Genomic DNA, 18976 nt, shown 5'->3' on the forward strand with positions numbered 1-18976 from the left:
TGAACTCAGTAAAAATCTCTTGTTCTGTGTATGAGGACTCAAAAGAATGATCTTCCTCATTCTTTCATGTGTACTCCCAATAACCAAGGCAGAAAGGAAAATATAGGGCTTCACAATTGTTTAAAAAGGTAAGTGACAAGAACCAAACAATTAAAAAGTCTGTAAATCTGCTGGTAAGTCTGAGACTAAATGCAAAATTAGTAATAACAAATCTTAATCTAAATCTAATCCAGACCAAGTTGTTTGAAAATAGGGAGAGAGTGGCCAGGGACAAGTAAGAATTGCCTTAGGGGAAACCCAAAGGTAATATTTGGGTCTTGACTCTTACATATAGGAGGAATAAGATCAAATGAATGCTTTTGAATAGCATGAGTAAACTCCCCTTCCAAACCTCGAAGGAGATAAGACAGGAGGAAACATCACTTGTGTAACCACAGGGAGGAAAACAAAGAAACAGCCACAGTACTTTCAACAAGTATAAACCAGAATGGCATTAGGAAAAAACAATTGCAATGGTGAATGCCATGGTTTTACACTTTGCTGTTATGACAGCAAGGCTCTGTGTCTGTACCAAATTCAAAGTACAAGACAAATACCAAAACGAAATGACACCCAAAGTTTCAAAATGAAGTGATAGTTAAGATGGTTAAGATAGGTAAGAGCCATCTGAGTTAGTATTAGTAGATTAGTATCCAACAAAGCAGAATTAACTGGAGAAAGAAAAGCACTAATGTTGACAAAGGGTACAGTTTGTGACAACAATACAGACGTGATGAGCTCATTACATGCTGAGCATGATCGTGCCAAAGAATATGTCACAAAAACAGAGGTGCCTGGAGTATGTGCTCTTGGAGTCACATTGAAGATGGTCAAGCTAAAGTACATCTGGAGACTCCGGTGTTTAGTCACGGGGATGAAGATTCAGGATGGCTGTCCTCAAATACTTGAAGGATGTGTACAATACAGAAAACAGATCAGACTTGTGTGTCATGGCCCTGGGAAGACGATGGAAGACAGACCACCAGAAGCAATGAGAATACAGTGCTTATTCATCCTACGAAACACCTTCCTAAGAGTCAGGGTCTTGGGCACCTGGGTGGCTCAGTCAGTTAAGCGACTGCCTTCAGCTCAGGTCATGATCTCAGGGTCCTGGCGTCAAGTCACTCATCAGGGTCCCAGCTCAGTGGGGAGCCTGATTTTCCCTCTCTCTCTGCCACTCCCCTCACTGTGCACTCTCTCTCTCTCTCAAATGAATAAAATCTTTAAAAAAAAGAAAAGAAAAGAAATCAGGGTGTCCTCCAAGGGGGAATGTCCTGTCCAAGAGACAGTGAGCGTGGCATGCCAGGACCCTCAAAAGGTCGTAGGAACACCCAAGAGACGTTGAGGGACGCCACACATGTTAATTGATACAGTTCTCTGCATCAATTGAGTAAATTGAGTAAATCTCAAAAGGTAAGATTCATCCCCATTTTATGAATGAGGGAGCCAAAGGGCAGTGATGCAGAAGTGATTTGTCTAAGATCAGAGGACATCAAAGTGACAGACTGGGATTTAAAGGCAGGCTCCAGACTGTGAGTTCTTTGCCATTGCCCCCGTCTCTCCTCTCTCCCACTTTCTCTGTCTCTTTTCTTTCCCTTTCCCACCCTCCCCTCTCTCACAGATGTTATCCAGGAATTACACTTGGTGGCTTTTAAAAGTCTTCACAACACAGAAATTCTAGAACATCCTCCTCCCTTCCTCCCTCCCTCCTTTCCTTCCTTCCTTCCTTCCTGCCTTCCTTCCTTTCTTCCTCTCATTAAAAATATCTGGACAGGGGCGCCTGGGTGGCTCAGTGGGTTAAAGCCTCTGCCTTCGGCTCAGGCATGGTCTCAGGGTCCTGCGATCGAGCCCCGCATCGGGCTCTCTGCTCAGCGGGGAGCCTGCTTCCTCCTCTCTCTCTCTGCCTGCCTCTCTGCCTACTTGTGGTATGTCTGTCAAATAAATAAATAAAAATCTTTAAAAAAAATTTATCTGGACAAAAGCAGCCTAGGTCTGGGAAGGTGGCTCCTTGATGTCATCAGATACTCAGACCCTTCTGTCTTTTCTCTTCCATCTTCACTATGTGGCTTCCATTCTCAGCATCTTGAGGTGGCTGAAGCAGGAAGGACGAAGGACTAGAGCAAAATGACTTTTCCCATTGCCCCACACAAGGATTCCTGCTTATAAATCTTCTGACCACCTCTTAGGTCACTAGTTAGGAAATACAATTTTTCGACTGGGTGTATTTAACAGGAATCTGTTACTAAGAAAAAAAAGAGGGGGGTGCCTGAGTGGTTCAGTCAGTTAAGCATCTGCCTTCAGCTTAGGTCATGTTTTCAGAATCCTCAGATGGATCCCCATGGCAGGCTCCCTGCTCATCGGGTGATCTGTTTGTCCCTCTCTCTCTGCCCCTCCCCACTCTTGCTCTCTTGCTCGTTCGTGTTCTCTCTCTCTCTCTTTCAAATAAATAAATAAAATTCTTTTTAAAAAAGACAGAGACGGGGGCACCTGGGTGGCTCAGTGGGTTAAGCCTCTACCTTCAGCTCAGGTCATGATCTCAGGGTCCTGGGATCCAGCCCCGCATTGGGCTCTCTGCTCAGCAGGGAACCTGCTTCCCCATTTCTCTCTCTGCCTGCCTCTCTGCCTGCTTGTGATCTCTCTGTCAAATAAATAAATAAAATCTTTAAAAACAAACAAAAAGAATATTGAGGAGGCCACCAGCAGTCCCTGACACAAGTTGTTCACTTGCTAAGAGGAATGGTGTGGCCAAGGGTGTCCCATCAGTCAGGGATGCTGGGATGTTCAATTCCCAGTCATCTGATGGAATGGTTGAGAATTCATCCACTACTCACCAATCACTAGCGGCAATTTAGTTAATGGCAGAACACTCTCAAGTTTGGACGGTGAAATACACTCATGCTCTCCTATTAAGCCTTATTCTCCCCCTTACTTTGATGATATAATATGATTTTTCTTTCATAGACCTTTTTTTCACTTACTGAATTCTGCTCAGTTCTGTGTGGACAAATTAATTGGCCTTGGGATTTACAATCCCAGCTTCAGTTTTGCCAAGTGTGTGAAAATCCCGTTGTATAAATATGAAAAATACATTCATTAATTTTCCTTTAATTTCTCTAATTCTTTAATTTAGAAGTGTGTAAAAACAATCCCACACATTTCAGTGCACACAAGAACTATACAGGTTATCAGAATGCAATGACATTTTAGGATTGCAGTAGGTAAGCTGATTTTCATTTTAGACTTTATTCTTTGCTCCTCCCCTTCCTTGTTTTTGTTTTTATCTAAACACTTATTATTTGGAATAATAACTCATTGAACGTTCTATAAATTGAATAGCTCTCAATTTGTTCTTTAGCCCTGCCATTTTCTGCCAAGGACTTTACCTGATTAATTAAAGCATGCCCTACTAAATGGGTATAATATTACCTAACATTTTCTTTTATACTCCAGTGCTCATTGGAGTTCTGGTGAGGTTTTGAACCTCCAGAGCACAGCATTCGGTATTTAAAGTCATTCAAGTCATTCACCACTGATGGGAGTGGAGGGAGTGATGAGGGGACAGAGAGGGTGGTAGCCATCGTGTAAAGATGGAGTTTGCCAAGGAAATGACAATTACCTGACGATCACAGGGTCCTCACACCCCTTCCTCTCAGGTGCCAGGACATTCCATACACCAAGCTTGGGAGAGGAGGTATTTGCAACCCCACCTATCTCCTTGGATTCTGTTCCCTCACTGACTATCTCAGATGTGGTTGGTCACTTTGAAGACCTGGAAAACCCCTCCCCCTCTCAGGATGGCAGCTTCTCAGCCCAGTATGGGGTCTAGACATTGGATATGCCTGTAGCCATGACCCATGGCTTGATGGAGCAAGGTTGGAGGCTCCTGACTAGGGGCTTGACCATGGGCTTGGACCACTCTTTAGGAGCTCAGTATAAGTGCAGCCCACCTGTTACAATAGATGTATCAATGACAGACACGCCATCTGGTGTGATGGGGCATAGCCAGTTGACCACCATTTATCAGTTGAACCAAGTTCTCAACTCAGTTTGAGCTTAGGTGGCATTCTGCCACCTGCCAAGTCACCCACAAATCGTCTTTCAGCCACCACTTCACCTACTAGTCCACTTTACAAGGTTGGTGTTGAGGATTTCCAGAGGCAACTTCCCAGCCAGAAGACAATTGTGGTGAAAACAGGAAAAAAGCAGAAGGCCCCAAAGATGAGGAAAAAGAAAGATCCTAATGAACCTCAGAAGCCAGTTTCAGCATCTGCTTTAGTCTTCCGTGATACACAGGCTGCCATCAAGGGACAGAATCCCAGTGCCACTTTTGGGGATGTTTCAAAAGTTGTGGTCGCCATGTGGGATAGTCTTAGTGAGGAGCAAGATCAGGTGTGTAAGAGGAAAAACCAAAGCTGCCAAGAAAGAGCATCTGAAGGCTCCGACTGCACATAAAGACACTCAAGAGTGTCAGGCCACTGTGCGAACAGGAGAATTGGACCCATTGCTGCTGTCACAGACTCCTCCACCTCCTGTGGCTACTGTTGACCCAACGTCTCCAGCACCAGCCTCAACAGAGCCCCCTGCCCTGTCCCCTCCCATTGTTGTTAACTCCACTCTTTCCTCCTATGTGGCAAACCAAGCATCTTCTGGGGCTGGGGCTCAGCTCTATGTCACCATGTTGGTTATTACCAAACAGCTGTTGCCTTCTTCTATGACTGTATCTCAAGGAGGGATGGTTTCCATTATCCCAACCACAGCAGTGACCTCCTGGGGGATCCATCCAGGCCAAACCAGTGTAGCCACTCTCAAAAGCCCAGTTAACAAGGCCAAATTATCACTTGCTCAGTGTTGCAGCAGCAGCAGCCTCCACACTGACGACACCCCCTGCTCTCCATGGCAACACATATCTCAGTGCCCCCTACTCAGCAGCAAGTGACCATCCCCAGTAGGCTCCCCCACCTCAGGCCATGCCACAAACTCCACCTCAGAAAGTTCGAATCGATTTACGGCAACAGCCACCTCCTCTGCAGATCAAAGTTATGCCTCCTGAGAATACAGACGCCCTCAGTCCCACCAGCTGTGGAAAATAGTCCTGAGCGGCCTGTGAACAACAGCCCTGAGGTCCATACTGTGGAGGAAACCTTTCTGAGACAGTCTGTGAGATGAGCACAGATGTGGTTCCTGATGTTGAGTCTCCTTCTCAGACGGATGTTGAATTGCTGAGTGGGTCTCCTGTGACACTGTCACCCCAGCCTCAATGTGTGTGTCTGGTCATGACAAGCCTCTCATTGTGAGGAAGGACTGGGACAGTGAGTACTGCATTAATGAATGTGTGATGAAGAGCTGCAGGGATGTCTTTGTGGTCTGGGTGGCTTCTGGAAATTCCAACACAAGTGTCTGTGAAGGCGTCCTTCCTGTTCTCCCAGCCAGGGAAGACTTAGCTGCTGGGAACATGTCTCAGAGCCTCTTTTTAAAACACAAGCTGGGCTTCTGATAGTGCCTGATTTCAACCCATCATGGTTCTTCGTGCTTCTTTCCTTTTCTGTCTCTTCAGCAGGGGCCATACTGTGGAGCAAGGCCATTGAGTTTGCTGTAATCTGGAATTGTTTTTTACTTTGAAGGACAAGCAGATATACCAGTGATAATAACAGAGGGAAGTTTGAAGGCAGTATGAACAAGCTGAACATAGGGGTGGTGCTATTAGGGGTTTGTTTGAGGAAACTCAGGAAAATTGTCATAGGACATGCCAAAACAATTATTAAAATGATGGCAGATACTCAAAAAAATCAAGTCAAATCATTTACCTGAGCACTATGTGGACTGCTTTATAATACCTGTGAATATAAAAATACCAAAATTTAGTGTGATTTTGCTAAACAAATAATATTGCTAATAAGAAAATTTTACCTCCACAATTATCATTGTAGTAAATGACCACTAATTCCCAAATTGTTCCTTTTTACTAAATATAATTTTACTGCAGGATCTTTATAGAGAAAGGACATCTAGGTTTTAATATTGATTATTTTTTTAAGCTATTTCATCCAGTTTGAAAATGAATTAAGTGCATCACAGTAATCTACAGGGCTTACCATTTATATTGAGGAAGGACATAACCAAAAAGTTTCCTAGATGTACTCCGAGACTTAGTGAAGCCCCATTTCTTCAAGCACAGCCAGCATTCCCATCTACCCCATATAAAATGTATTTTCTGCACTTGTCAAGGGAGCAAGAATCTCCTCTGCACCCACAGTAGTCTCTACTGCAAGTGAACTTTTTGCCCATCATCGCTGTAAACTGATCCCTGCCTCACAGCTGATGGGCCTCACATCATAATTTCAAAGGCAGCCAGTGCAAGCCTTCTAACAGAGACCTTACGTGGACTTTATGTCTTGCTCATGGTACTGGCCTCATTATCTTCCACTTAATCTCTCCTGGTCACCAAATAAAAATCAGAGGGATTAGGTACTAGCCCACTGGGAATACTCATGCCACTGTGCTATTTTACTTGGCTGTCATGGTAGTGTTTGTTTGAATCTAATTTGAGCCAAAATAATGAAAAAATTGAGTCCACATTTTTAAAAAAGTACCTGGCATTTCCTGAGAAATCAGATCTGGCCACACTGAACCCATACTCTACCCTGGCACCAACTGTACAGAGCTGAGTTCTGACCAGACTCTGGCCAGGGCATGGAACCTTCGAGTTTGCCACAGTACCCTTGACACTGAAGACAAGTGTTAGCCTTTATTATGTTTTTACTGTTGCTTTCCCGTACTAGAGGAAAGTGTCTGCTTCCACTCATGTCTGTGTCAAAAGGGAGAGAACAGAAGTTATACTGGGAGGGCTGTGTGTTGAAACAGAAACAGAGAGGAGAGGGAAGGAGGGAAGAAGGACGAGAGACAGAGGGAGAGGGAGAATATTTCTCTGACAAAGTGAAGAATAATTCTATAGTTTTCGTAAGTAAATAGTAGTCTACTTCCCTCATTTTCTTTTCTGACTCACCCCTCTGTGCACTTGGATTTCAGCCCCTGGTATATTGCTTTTGTGCAGATTGTTTTTACCAAAAATGGCTATGTCAAATCCGATTCCATGTGCCCTTCCATGGCCTTGCCACTCCTGCATGAAGATGGAGTTTAGGTTCCCTCTCCCTGATCCTGGCCAGGCTTTGATGATGATCTCCATGAATAGAACAGGGCAGAAGAGATACTCCTCAATTTCGAAGACTAGGTTGGAAAAGAACATGGAGCTCTCTGTACTTGTTCCCTCAGGACACTTGCCCTCAGAACCCAGGCGCCATGTTGTGAGGAAGCCCAAGACGCATGGAGAGGCCACATGTGCTGCTCTGGTCAATCCCCCCCAAGATCCCAGTCCATGGCCAGCATCAATTGTTGGACATATAAGGACAGCTTGCTGTCATTTTTGAATACCTGGCATGTTTTTTGAGGGGGGAAAAAGGAGTGAGATGGTTTATCTCCAGATGAATCCAACCCCCAGCCATCAAGTCACCTGCAACCTACAAGTCTTCCCAGCTGAGGTCTCTGACACCTTCCAGCTTGCCCTTATCTGAATTGCTGACCTACAGAATGTGTGATCCTCATAAATGGTCTTTTTTTTGCACCACTGAATTTTAGAATAATTCATTATATGGCATTAGATAACCAGAGTGATGTCTTTTAAGAGTTGTCTCTGAGTGGTCATTTCACCTGATTTTTGTGTTTTATTTTTCAATTAAAACCCGATTGTATCTAATGACCGTAAAAGACATATCTATATCAGACATTGCTAGGTTTATTTTATTAAATTCACAAATGTATTTCTTGCTGTGTCCGTGTTTCCCTTACTACCACCAAAATAAGCATGTCTCTAACATACCTCAGGTCCCGTGCCCTACAGGGGCTGATATTAGTCAACACATGACAAACAGAGAGATTCCAAACAGCGGGAAGCAGAGATACACTGATAAAGTTCCTTGCAATCATTTCACTCTCAACGATGAAGAAGATTGCTATAAGGCCCTGAGTTGGATAAGGAGCAACTCCATCATCACAGAAGGTAAGGATGTTGTTTAACTGTGCATCTTTGCAGAATCGCTTTTTATTTTTATAATGAGTCTCATTCTTCATCTAGTTCCAGTATATAATTAGTGCCTAATTAATTCCAACCAAATCATTCATCTGTCATGCTTTGTTTTCCAGATTAATTTACAACTTGTTGTCATTTTTGGATACCCAGCATGTTTGCTGGGGGAAAGAAAAAGGCTCGAGATAGTTTAATTATCTATAATTATTTTATTACACAAAATGAATATCCGAAGAGCAAAGCATGGCTAAAATCATTAACTAATTAAAGAATAATTTAATAAGCAAACATGTTTAGCAATTATATGGAAAATATGTCTCCTTTTGTGAAGCCGAAAAGACCTCAGAAGAAAAAAAGAAAGGTCTGCGTTGGAAGGGCTCTTTTCTTCCCTTCCTGATCCATTGTTCTCTTTCTTGGTGGTGTGTGCACAGTCCTTCCCACAAACACACGTTTTCGAGTTGCATGCCACTTTTTGAATTGAAACGAGAAAGTAAACCATTTCAACAAATGCCTCTGCCACTCAAAAGTGTTTTCTCAAGCATATTCCTCTCTGTTGCTTGGATTAAATTGAAATTGGTTGACTAGCAAGACAACCAGAATGGGGCCTGGCTACCTCTTTGTCCTTAATTGAAACCTGGGAGTCAAGTTTTTGAAGATGCCCAAGTGCAGCCGCTTTGTTAGCCTACAGCTCAGGGAGGTTCGGCAACTCAGTTAGCTTCTACAGCTCCCCAGGCTGGGGTTCCGTATGGTCTGGGGAGGTGAAAAACACTAAGAGCCTGTCATCTGGGGATCCATATGTAAATTAAGTCTATTTATCTCTTTAATGTACTTATTTAAGTACTATTTAATTATGTTATTAATATAATTAACATTAAAATTAAATACATATTCTTCTAATTTTGGGTGGAAGACTTAGGGATTATTTGACTTTTTGTTAAGTTACTACATTTAGTCCATTAAAAATAAAAAAAGACGTATCACGTGACCATCAATGCACTGTTAGATTCAATTTGCTAATGTTTTATAGCCTATTTGATCTAAATTCGTAAGTGAGATTGGCTTATAATTTTCTCTTATAAGCTTTACATGTCTAGTTTGGGGAATTAAGGGTACGCTAGTCTCACCAAGGGTTTTTTGGAAGCTTTCTGTATTTTTCTAGGGTCTGAAATATGGAAATAGGGTCTAAATGTTGGACAAGAGATAACTCATAAAACCAAGTGTGTCTGGAACCTGTGGGTAGAGGTGGGATATATAGATATATACCAGACTCAGATTTAACACTTGTCAAAGTATGTTTCCTGTTTCCCTCAGAACTTGGATTATATTCAGTTTTGCATCTGTATGTGTTTAAAACTGTTTCAATATTTTAGTCATCTTTTAATCACTGCCCTGCAACCTAAATAGACTTAAATAATTCTTAACTTGGAGACCAGCAAACTTTTACAGTAAAGGTTCAGGTAGCAAATATATTGGACTTTGCAGGTCATGTGGTCTGTGTCTGATCCACTGAGTTCTGCCATTACAGCAAGAAAGACAATACATAAATAAATGGGCAAAGCTGTGTTTCAATAAAACTTTATTTACAAAAATCGTTGATGAGACGTAGTTTGCAGAACCTGCTTTTATGCATAGGATTTGTGACAAATCATTACCATTTCATCACGTGTAGGCCTCCAATTGTAACTTAAACTCCCCGAAAGCACAAAAGTCCATGCATGGTTCAGTACAAAATACACAGTGTGTTTTAGGACTATCACCAATCCTGGCATAATGCAGTGTTTTAACTTCGAACAATTGCCTATTTTTGATGTTAGGAAGAAGGAGCATTTTGACCCGAAAAAAAGGAGGGGGTAGGAGTCTTTGAAAGTGACAGTGCAGATTATTGAGGTTGAATGTTTATGGCAGAGAATTTAGAAATCCCAGAGCAACAAACACTGTGCCCTCTTTCAGTTTCCTTTTTCTTTTTTTCCATGATTTTGGTTGTCAGATGGGGGAAGAGCATCTGTGCTATTCTGATGACTTGACTACTTCTCAGAGGTGGTGTCACTCTGCTGTCCGCTTAAAGGAAAATAAATGCTTTTGGAAGATTTAAGAATGTCTCCCATCAGCCACTGCACAAAACCCCTCTGCGGGCCTGCTTTTGGCCACTGAACAGCCAAGATAAGAAGTGGGTAGAAATGAGCTTCTTGTCTTAAATATAAGCTATTTCCCCCAGGTCTAGTGCTAATGACATTCCCATTCCCAGGGCATCTCTCAAGGAGGTGCTCTTAACTCTCAGAAGCTGGGCCCAGAGCTCTGGGAGACATCGGGGAAACTCAGCCTTGCCAGATTCTTTCAAGTCTGCGTGGTTCTCCTTTTCAAATGACTTCTCCTGTAAGAAAAGTTAGAAAGAACACTGTTAACCTCTTGCCTGAAGGAAGCTCTTTCTCTTCGTAGCTTTTCCACAATTAGAGTCCTATTCAGACTTGAATTGAATTAGTCCCATTCCAGATCTTATCTACCTCATATGGGTTGCTGTGTGGATTAAATGAGATAAATAAGCTATTTCATGCTCAACTCAGAACAGAGTGTCTGTCATACAGAGGATGAGTTCAATAATATAGACTGCCGTTGGCATTACTGTTACTGCTGCTATGTGTGATGGGGTTGTTGCTATGCCCCCAAGATCCCTCAGGGCCAGGGGCCTGTCCAGTTGTAGAGAGGCATGGTGTCCATCATGAGAGTCCTGGAAACTGAAGTTTGGAGAAAGAGGATCGAGCTCAGCCTTAAAGAAGAGCAGGATAAGTAAACAGAGAGTGAATTGTATTGGACAGACTCTTGGAGAGCAGCTGGTGGAAGACCTCAGGGCCCGACCACGCCCAATTTTAACTGGTTACTTTTTATTATTTTTTTAATATTTTATTTACTTATTTATCAGAGAGAGAGCAAGTGAGAGAGAGTGCATGAGCAAGCACAAGCAGGGGGAGAACAGACAGAGGGAGAGACAGGCTCTGTGCTGAGCAGGGATCCAGATGCAGAACTCGATACCAGAACCCTGGGATCATGATCTGAGCGAGCTGAAGGCAGACGTTTAACCAGCTGAGCCTCCCCGGTGTCCTTTAACTGGTTACTTTTTAGGGGTTGGGGAACTAGTGAAGAGGAATAACCAGTGCACAAAACAACACCTTAGGAAGGTGAACCTCCCGTCCGTGGCACCCCATCTAAGTAGGGAGAAAGAGATCCAGAAGGAGCAGGTTGGGGAAGACCGTGTAGCCATGCAGGCAGGTGTGGGCTGCTGTGGACACTTCTACTTTCTACTCCAGTCGGTTACGGGATGATGGTGTTTGAAGCTAGAAACTGGAAGCCTGGCACTTCATGAAAGCTGAGCAGGGCTGCGTGTCTGTACCATTGCCGTCGCTCTACCTGCCAGCCCTGGCTTCCTCTTCCTGTCACCATAACACCACCAGGAAGAATGTGGACATCTTGCGTGATAGGTAGCCTTTGCTCTAGCAGTGCTAATTTCCCCCTTTCTCAATAGTTCATGGCAGGGCTGGCGGGAGAGAGCTGAGGACAGGGTCCTTCCTACAAAAGTCTGAGAAAAAAATCTCCTGTGTCTCTGTGGCAATGACTGGGTTACAAGTCCATCAGGGAATCACACATTGAATCCCGGGACACCCCCGACCTGACTTGGTTGAAGTACCAGGACTTGAGGGGAGGGGCTTGTTTGTTGGGGATGGTAATGGGATTGTTCTAGAAGGACAGGTGGATGCTGGGTAGCAGAAGCCATGAATGGTGAGTTGGAGGAAGTCAACTCTGGAATTTCTGCTCATTAAAACTGCAGATACGGTCCCAAAACATCACTACTGTCCACCTGCCCCCCTCCCCCCACCCCCATTCACTGTTTTTTGCTGCCTGCCTCTGCTTCCAAAGGAGAAATGGTGGTTCTGTGATGGAATTCGCCCGGTCTGAAGGAAATAGTTTTCTGGGCTCTGGAGTCGGCTAGGCTTATAGATGTAAATTATCCTAAACTATTAGAACTGCTCCGGTGTCCTGGAAAATAGCTGACATCACAGGCTCAAATGCTGCTTTCAACTGCAAACAAAACTGGGAGGTTTCCAACGAGGGTTTCAGATGGAACCCGGCAACCTAATGCATTACAACAGTTTATGGCATTAATTGAAACTAATTGAAATTCATCTGCTATTACCTCTGTACTTTCCATGAAAATGAAAAGTAAGATGAAAGTAAAGTAAAAAATTAATAAATAAATAAAACAGCCTTAATGGCCCGAAATGGATCAATTATTTTCATCGTTAGCTAAATATAGTTTACTGCCTTATTAAAAGCATGTTTGTTAGGAAAAGCATAACATTAAAATTCCAGTGCATGAATCACTGAGCAAAGCCTTTGTTATGTTATATCTAATACAATCTTCCCTTTTTATTTGGCAGAGCAAAATGAGACAGGTCAGGCTTGGGTCATGGAAATCTTATGCTTTGACTTATGAAAAATAAAAAGAACATTCTCTGGTCTATTTGTGGACATGATATTTTTTAAGTGGATGTTTATTTCATAATTTACTAATATTCTATGATATCTATTTTAAATTCTTTCATTATCTAGTTATTTGCCTAAGTTAATTATACAGATTAAATGCCAATTAGAGTTTTTTTGTTTTGTTTTGTTTTGTTTTTAGAAGTGTGTTACACATATAACAGAGTGGTATGAGCACTCTGAAACCAGACTCAGCAGGTCTGAGTTCTGCTGAACCATCTACTTGCTGTGTGACCTAGAGCTAGATCCTTAACCTTTCTGTCCTCAGTTTTCTGAAGAACATAGTAAAACATATCTTTTGGGCCTATTCTGAGGATGAATGAGGTCATACATAATCACTCTATGTCTCTTTTGAAGTGGAAAAGGGAAATATTCTTCGTTAAATACAATGGACTATGTAAATACACATAGACATAATTAAAAATACATAAATTGTAAAATGTAACATACCGTTTTTGTTTTCACTAGCCTTAAACATATAATAACTAGGAAAAAAATGCATATCAGTATCGGCGTGCATAAATCCTGATTTGACTTCTTCTACAGACCATATACATACACTTAGGTGTGATTTCATGCCCAGTCTACTAAATCGGGAAATCTCTTCCTTTTCTTCATTTCACAACATGATTTTCTTCCTGAAGAATCCTTCATCTTTAGGGGCGCCTGGGTGGCTCAGTGGGTTAAAGCCTCTGCCTTCAGTTCAGGTCATGATCCCAGGGTCCTGGGATCGAATCCCACATCGGGTTCTCTGCTCAGCAGGGAGCCTGCTTCCCTTCCTCTCTCTCCACCTACCTCTCTGCCTACTTGTGATCTCTGTCTGTCAAATAAATAAATAAAATCTTTAAGAATCCTTCATCTTTAGAGTATTAAAATTAAAATTAAAGCACTTTAATTCAAAAGGATGAAATAACTTTTTTAGCATCTACTGAAAAAACTGTTTAAAAGGTTGTTCCATTACTCTTAGGGCAAATTGTGTCTTAAAAAATTAAAACCATATTTTATTTTTTGAACTTAACAGGGAGATCACCTTAAGCATTTCATTTCTATAAAGCCATGTTACTTTTTTTTTTTTTTTAAGATTTGTATTTATTTATTTGATTGAGAGAGAGCAGGAGAACACAGGCGGGGGAGTGGTGGAGGGAAAGGGAGAGACAGACCCCCTGCTGAGCAGGGACCACCCCCACCCCCCTCCACCGCAATATGGGGCTGGATCCCAGGACCCTTGGATCTTGCCCTGAGCTGAAGGCGCATGCTTAACTGACTGAGCCAGCCAGGTGCCCTGCCATGTTACTTTTAAATATTGGTAAATTTTGGGGGCACCTGGGTGTCTCAGTTGGTTAAGTGTCCAACTCTTGATTTTGGCTCAGGTCATGACTTCAGGGTCATGAGATCGAGCCCCAGCATTGAGCTCCACATTAGGCTCAGAACTCAGCAGGGAGTCTGCTTGAGATTCTCTCTCTCCCTCCCTCTGAAGCCCCACACCCGTGCTCTCACTCTCTCTCAAATAAATAAATCTTTTAAAGAAATAAATATTAGTAAATTTTCTAGCTTCTGAAACTATTATTTATCTCCTCCAGGAATTAGGATGATGAAACTGGCCTCATTTCCCCTCTGATTAAGATTAATTGAAGAACCTCCAAAATCTAGGTGCATTATGGTAGTTGAAATATTAAAAGGTCATTGCCTTACCTTGGTGATCACAATCGAAGTTGAGAGTGTATTCATTTATAACTTCAAAGAGCATGTATCAAAAAGCAAGAAGATCACCTTTCCATTTCTGCCAGCATTTTAAGTGACAAGTCTTAGTGCTTTTTTGATCTGGGGTGAAGAGCTAATGGCTTGCAGAGGGTGATTTGAGACCTCACTTTCCTTCTCCCCAGCTGGGCTGTCAATACCAAAACCCCCACTCTCCTCTGGCAGCTCCCATGTTCATTTCACCAGGAAGGTGGCTGCAGGTTATCTGCAAGGGAATGACTGCGTGCTCCTCTTGCCAACCTTCATTTCTGGAGCTTCCATAGGGTCCTCTTTGTGCTGGTGCCCTCCTTGTGCTGTTTCCTGTTTCAGATCTGTAACCTTAGCAATGCATCCTTGATTCCCTAAAAGAAACAACAAAAATTGGACTTCCATGAAAACGGCATGGCTGTAGTCTATGAGCCTTTATTGAAAATTCACCCAGACTATTCTAATCATCCCATCCCTTTTGCCATTTCAGAGCAGGGCAGCCCACCATGGTACCTCTGTCACCTATCAGATCAAGTGCAAAAACGGGTTATTTCATATCCTTAGATTAACTGAGCTGTGGGGAAGACAATGGCCAGATTTTTTTAGCATAAAACTGATTGGCAGGGGTAATCCCCAGCTTTCCCACTCTATTTGCATCACTTATGCATAGAAAAGTCAGAAGAATGTATATGATATCCCAGTTACGTGAAGGAGGCCCCTGCAATGTGTTACCTCCTTTTAACCATTTGCAAAGGCTGAATGAGTTATAAAACACCTAAGTGGTAGAAATTCATCATTAAAGTAAATCTCTGGCTAACTGAAGTTATCTGACATTAAAAAGCATCTCATACATCTATATATATCATCGGTCCCACATAACCTGGGGCTGCCTCACCCCTCTGTCCAGTTATCAGGATGTTTGGCACTAATGGAACCCCATTCACCCCATCTCATATATTCTGGGTGGGAAAAAGCTGTCAGACCCAGCATCTCCCACAGGAAAAGCCCTTTTCTCTGCTACTATCCATGGCTCAGTTCACCCATCCTCTCCCTTCCCCTGGCAACCACTGTGTTTCACCTACTTTAAAACTCTTTCTTCTTGCATACCCAACGATCAAAGGAAGTCTGTATCTCCAAGGCTTTCTCTGTTCTTCTGTCTCTCTGCCCCCTCTTTTTTCTCTCTCCATTTCCTGTTTCCTCATTTTGCCTCTTTGATTCAGCTAAAACTTGACCCAACTGTCACAACATGTTATACAAGGGTTAACTTTCCCATAAAACATTTTTATTTCCTTGGGTTTAAGAGTGTACCAATATGGCAGAAGTGTTATTTTATACTGTTGTGTTGTAGGCACACACAATTTTGGTTATGTTTAAGATTATGTAGGATTTGGGGAGTCTTACTCGAAACCTAATAACCAGATCTAACATTGTGAAGGGAAACCTATTTCTGTCTTACAAGTCTCAGGTATACAGTTTATCCTGTGGTTGGATGAAGTAGTGCCAACTTTATAGGTGAATACCGAGTAGAAATATATAATGGGAAAATCTGGCCACAGGAAGGTTGTTCTTCAAAAAATATTTTAGAGGGCACAAAAGTAAGACCCAATTAACTTATGATCAACAGTATGATAAACCTCAAACATTCTTCCATGTGCCTAGTCAGGAAATGGTTTGTCATACCCATGGTAGGTGACGTACTATTCAAGGGTCCAGGGGTAACATGGAAGGCAGGGCCAACTTGAGGTCACCTCACAGGTAGTCTTAGGCATGTAGACTGTGGTGAGTACAAGGAAGGAAAGGGAGAGGCTACCATGGGCCCCCTGGGGCCTCACCCCGGGTGGAGGCTGGACATCTGCCTAGATCAAGGCACAACCACAAGCTGTGGTAAGATCTTGACATGGGAGCTTCAAAAGCACTAGTTCTATCCCAACCATGCTAGAAAATTACTTCTATAAATATATTTTATCATGTTTTTACACCTAGGTTGATATTTGTCCTGAAATAAATCAATAATCAACATCTTTTTCTACTAGGTTTATTCTGAGAGAGTCCCCAAAACATAAGACTTTTGCTTATCCTATGAATTATGTCCATGCTTCTATTTTTGCTGTTAGCTTGTCAAAAAATTATTTTCCAGGCATTTGAGTGAAGCCAATGTTATTGGTAACAGCTCTAAATATTATTTTTGTGTGTGTGTTTGAGTACAGGTGACACACAATGTTACATTAATTTAAGGTGTACAACATAGAGATTCACAACTCTATAGCCTATGCTGTTGTTACTGATGAAGATGAAAGTAATAATGGATTGTGTACCAAATTGCCTGGCCTTGTGCCTGGTATATAGGAGTCACAAGATAAACGCGAATGGACTCTAAAAATTCTTTACCGAGTAAAAGTGAAAATGATGTAGAAAGAACTCACAACTGCACAAATATCATGGAAAGAATAATCCCCCCTGAGAGTGCAAACATTTAAATATTTTATTGTTCTAAGTAATCTCTATACCCACAATGTGGGGCTCAAACCCACAACCCTGAGAAAAAGAGTTGCATGCTCTACCGACTGAGCCAGCCAAGCACCCCCCAGAGGGCAAACATTTAAAAGGCAAGAGATGGAAATGGCAGAGCTGACTTCGTCCCATTGGGTCTTGTTATATTTGTGAAGAGATGGGATTTGACCAGTGACAGGTTCTTATTTATGTTGTACAAGATTATATTAAAATGAGATTCTATTCTAATATGGGAAATGAGAGAAATATATGTAAACCATCTTATAAAAGATGTTTGGATGAAAACTTTTAGATGGCATCACATAAGCATCTATCCAATGGCCAGGATGACTGTGAGAGTTTGGACTACTGTTCAGCAAATAGCCACACCCTTTGCCCTCCTACCTCAGGCAGAGTGTGCTTCTCACTCCTTTGGCCATGTGCTTGGTCTTCTGACTTGCTTTGCTTGGTGGAATGTTAGTGCACCTTCTACTGAACAGAAAGGCTTGAAAAGTGAGCAGTTGCTCTTGCTGTCCTGTCCCCCTGCCTTTCTCCGTAAATAGAATGGGCCTTAGGTATCTCTTGGTCCAAGGAGAATGAAACATGGTGCAGGCCCGATCCAATCACAGTGTGGAGTCTGATGAGTTGTCATCAGCCAGTGTGCCCCTGTGCGAGCTGACCTACAACAGTAGGCCGGAGTCTTGGGGTGGTTTGTGATGCAGCATTATTGCAACTATTAGGATGACCAAAGTCTTCAAGGGAGGGGTGGATTTTGTTTCAAACTGAAGCCATTACACCTTCTTTCAAGATCGGCAAATAAATCTATTCTGAAGTTAGAATACCTATCGATACATTTAAAATTTTAAATTATTTAAAATATTAAACATCTAATTTAAATATGAGAGATGTTATAAATTATGCTACCTTTCGAGGTGAAAAACAATGTCCTCTTCAGCTGCCTGCAATCTGGGGGCAACCCCTGCGAGATAGTCCTGGGCAACATCGCGTTTGCCCTGGTTTCCATAAGCCTCTCATGATAAAGCCCATCTCACAGTATGGTTACTAGAAACTAACATGAAAGAGACTGGAAAAATCTTCAACTCTGAATTGTGTGGGAGCCTAAATGCTTAAATTTGTTTCCCTGAAAATGAATGTTGTTTTGACATGCATATTTTAAAAGGGCAGAAGACCTCAAGCCTTTGACAGTTTCAGGTTCAAGTTTCGGCTTCCCTGGCAGGCTGATTCTTTGTTGTGCCAGACAGCTATGATGCATGTTTCACAGCAGGTGGAAGCCTCAGTAATTTAAGCAAAATGTTGACTCTTTCAGCCAAGGAAAATGCAGCCCACCAAGGAATGCTGCATTAGAGCCTCTGAATAGAGAGGGAATCATAGCCACAAAATTAGAGCCTCCTAGTGAAGGCAGGAAGAAAGGACCTACCCCCGGCTTTGGAGCCTTCTTGCCATTCCATATTTGGGCAACAGGAAGTATGGGAGAACTTTCTAGATGCTGTTACCCTCAAAGAAGCAATCTGAAAGTTATTCCAGTTCCTTTTTTCCCTAAGCAAATGAGACAAGCAAGCCATTACACCTTTCAGTTTTAGATGGAAATAAATTTTTGCGTCATTTATTCAACCAAATCAAAAAAATACACTTGCCATTTATTTTGCCTTGTAGAATTTCTCTTAATACCATTTCATAAAGAGGGAAAAAAAGAGATTTTCAATGAATCTATCATTTTGTCGTAAAATTGTTACAAGGTGCCTGACTAGTGAGTCTACAGCGGTTCCCTTGTAAAAAGGTAAAAATGCCAATTCAGTGTCAAAAATAGCATATAATTGGCATGTAATACATTTCATTCATTTGGTAGTTTGATCTTAAAACTGATGAAATTAGTAGAATAACATTTGTAATTATTTCTGTAATATTTTTCAGAAAAGAACTAAGTAGTTTAGACTATTACCATCTAAATGCTCTTACACAGGGGAAATCTTTCAAGATTATGTTGTGATTTCATTCTTACCGACTGAAAGAATACCCTGCCATCCCTTTTGCCAGGTCTTGACTCCTTAAATCTAAAAAGTCAGAATCTGAATCCTCATTAAATTGTCC

General features: G+C 42.0%; 1 protein-coding gene across 1 annotated transcript in view; it reads left to right on the plus strand.

The window, feature by feature from the left end:
- LOC111141643 (cilia and flagella associated protein 61) overlaps positions 1-18976 on the plus strand; it is a 280919-nt gene that overhangs the window by 177048 nt on the left and 84895 nt on the right. Inside the window, exon 20 of the mRNA XM_022494366.1 lies at positions 7918-8092. Within this exon, the coding sequence (XP_022350074.1) occupies positions 7918-8092 (175 nt within the window). The remainder of the gene's footprint in view (positions 1-7917; positions 8093-18976) is intronic.

The sequence above is a fragment of the Enhydra lutris genome, unplaced genomic scaffold (genome assembly GCF_002288905.1).
Source record: "Enhydra lutris kenyoni isolate GAN:26980312 unplaced genomic scaffold, ASM228890v2 scaffoldscaffold6, whole genome shotgun sequence".
In the NCBI taxonomy this organism is placed as follows: domain Eukaryota; kingdom Metazoa; phylum Chordata; class Mammalia; order Carnivora; family Mustelidae; genus Enhydra; species Enhydra lutris.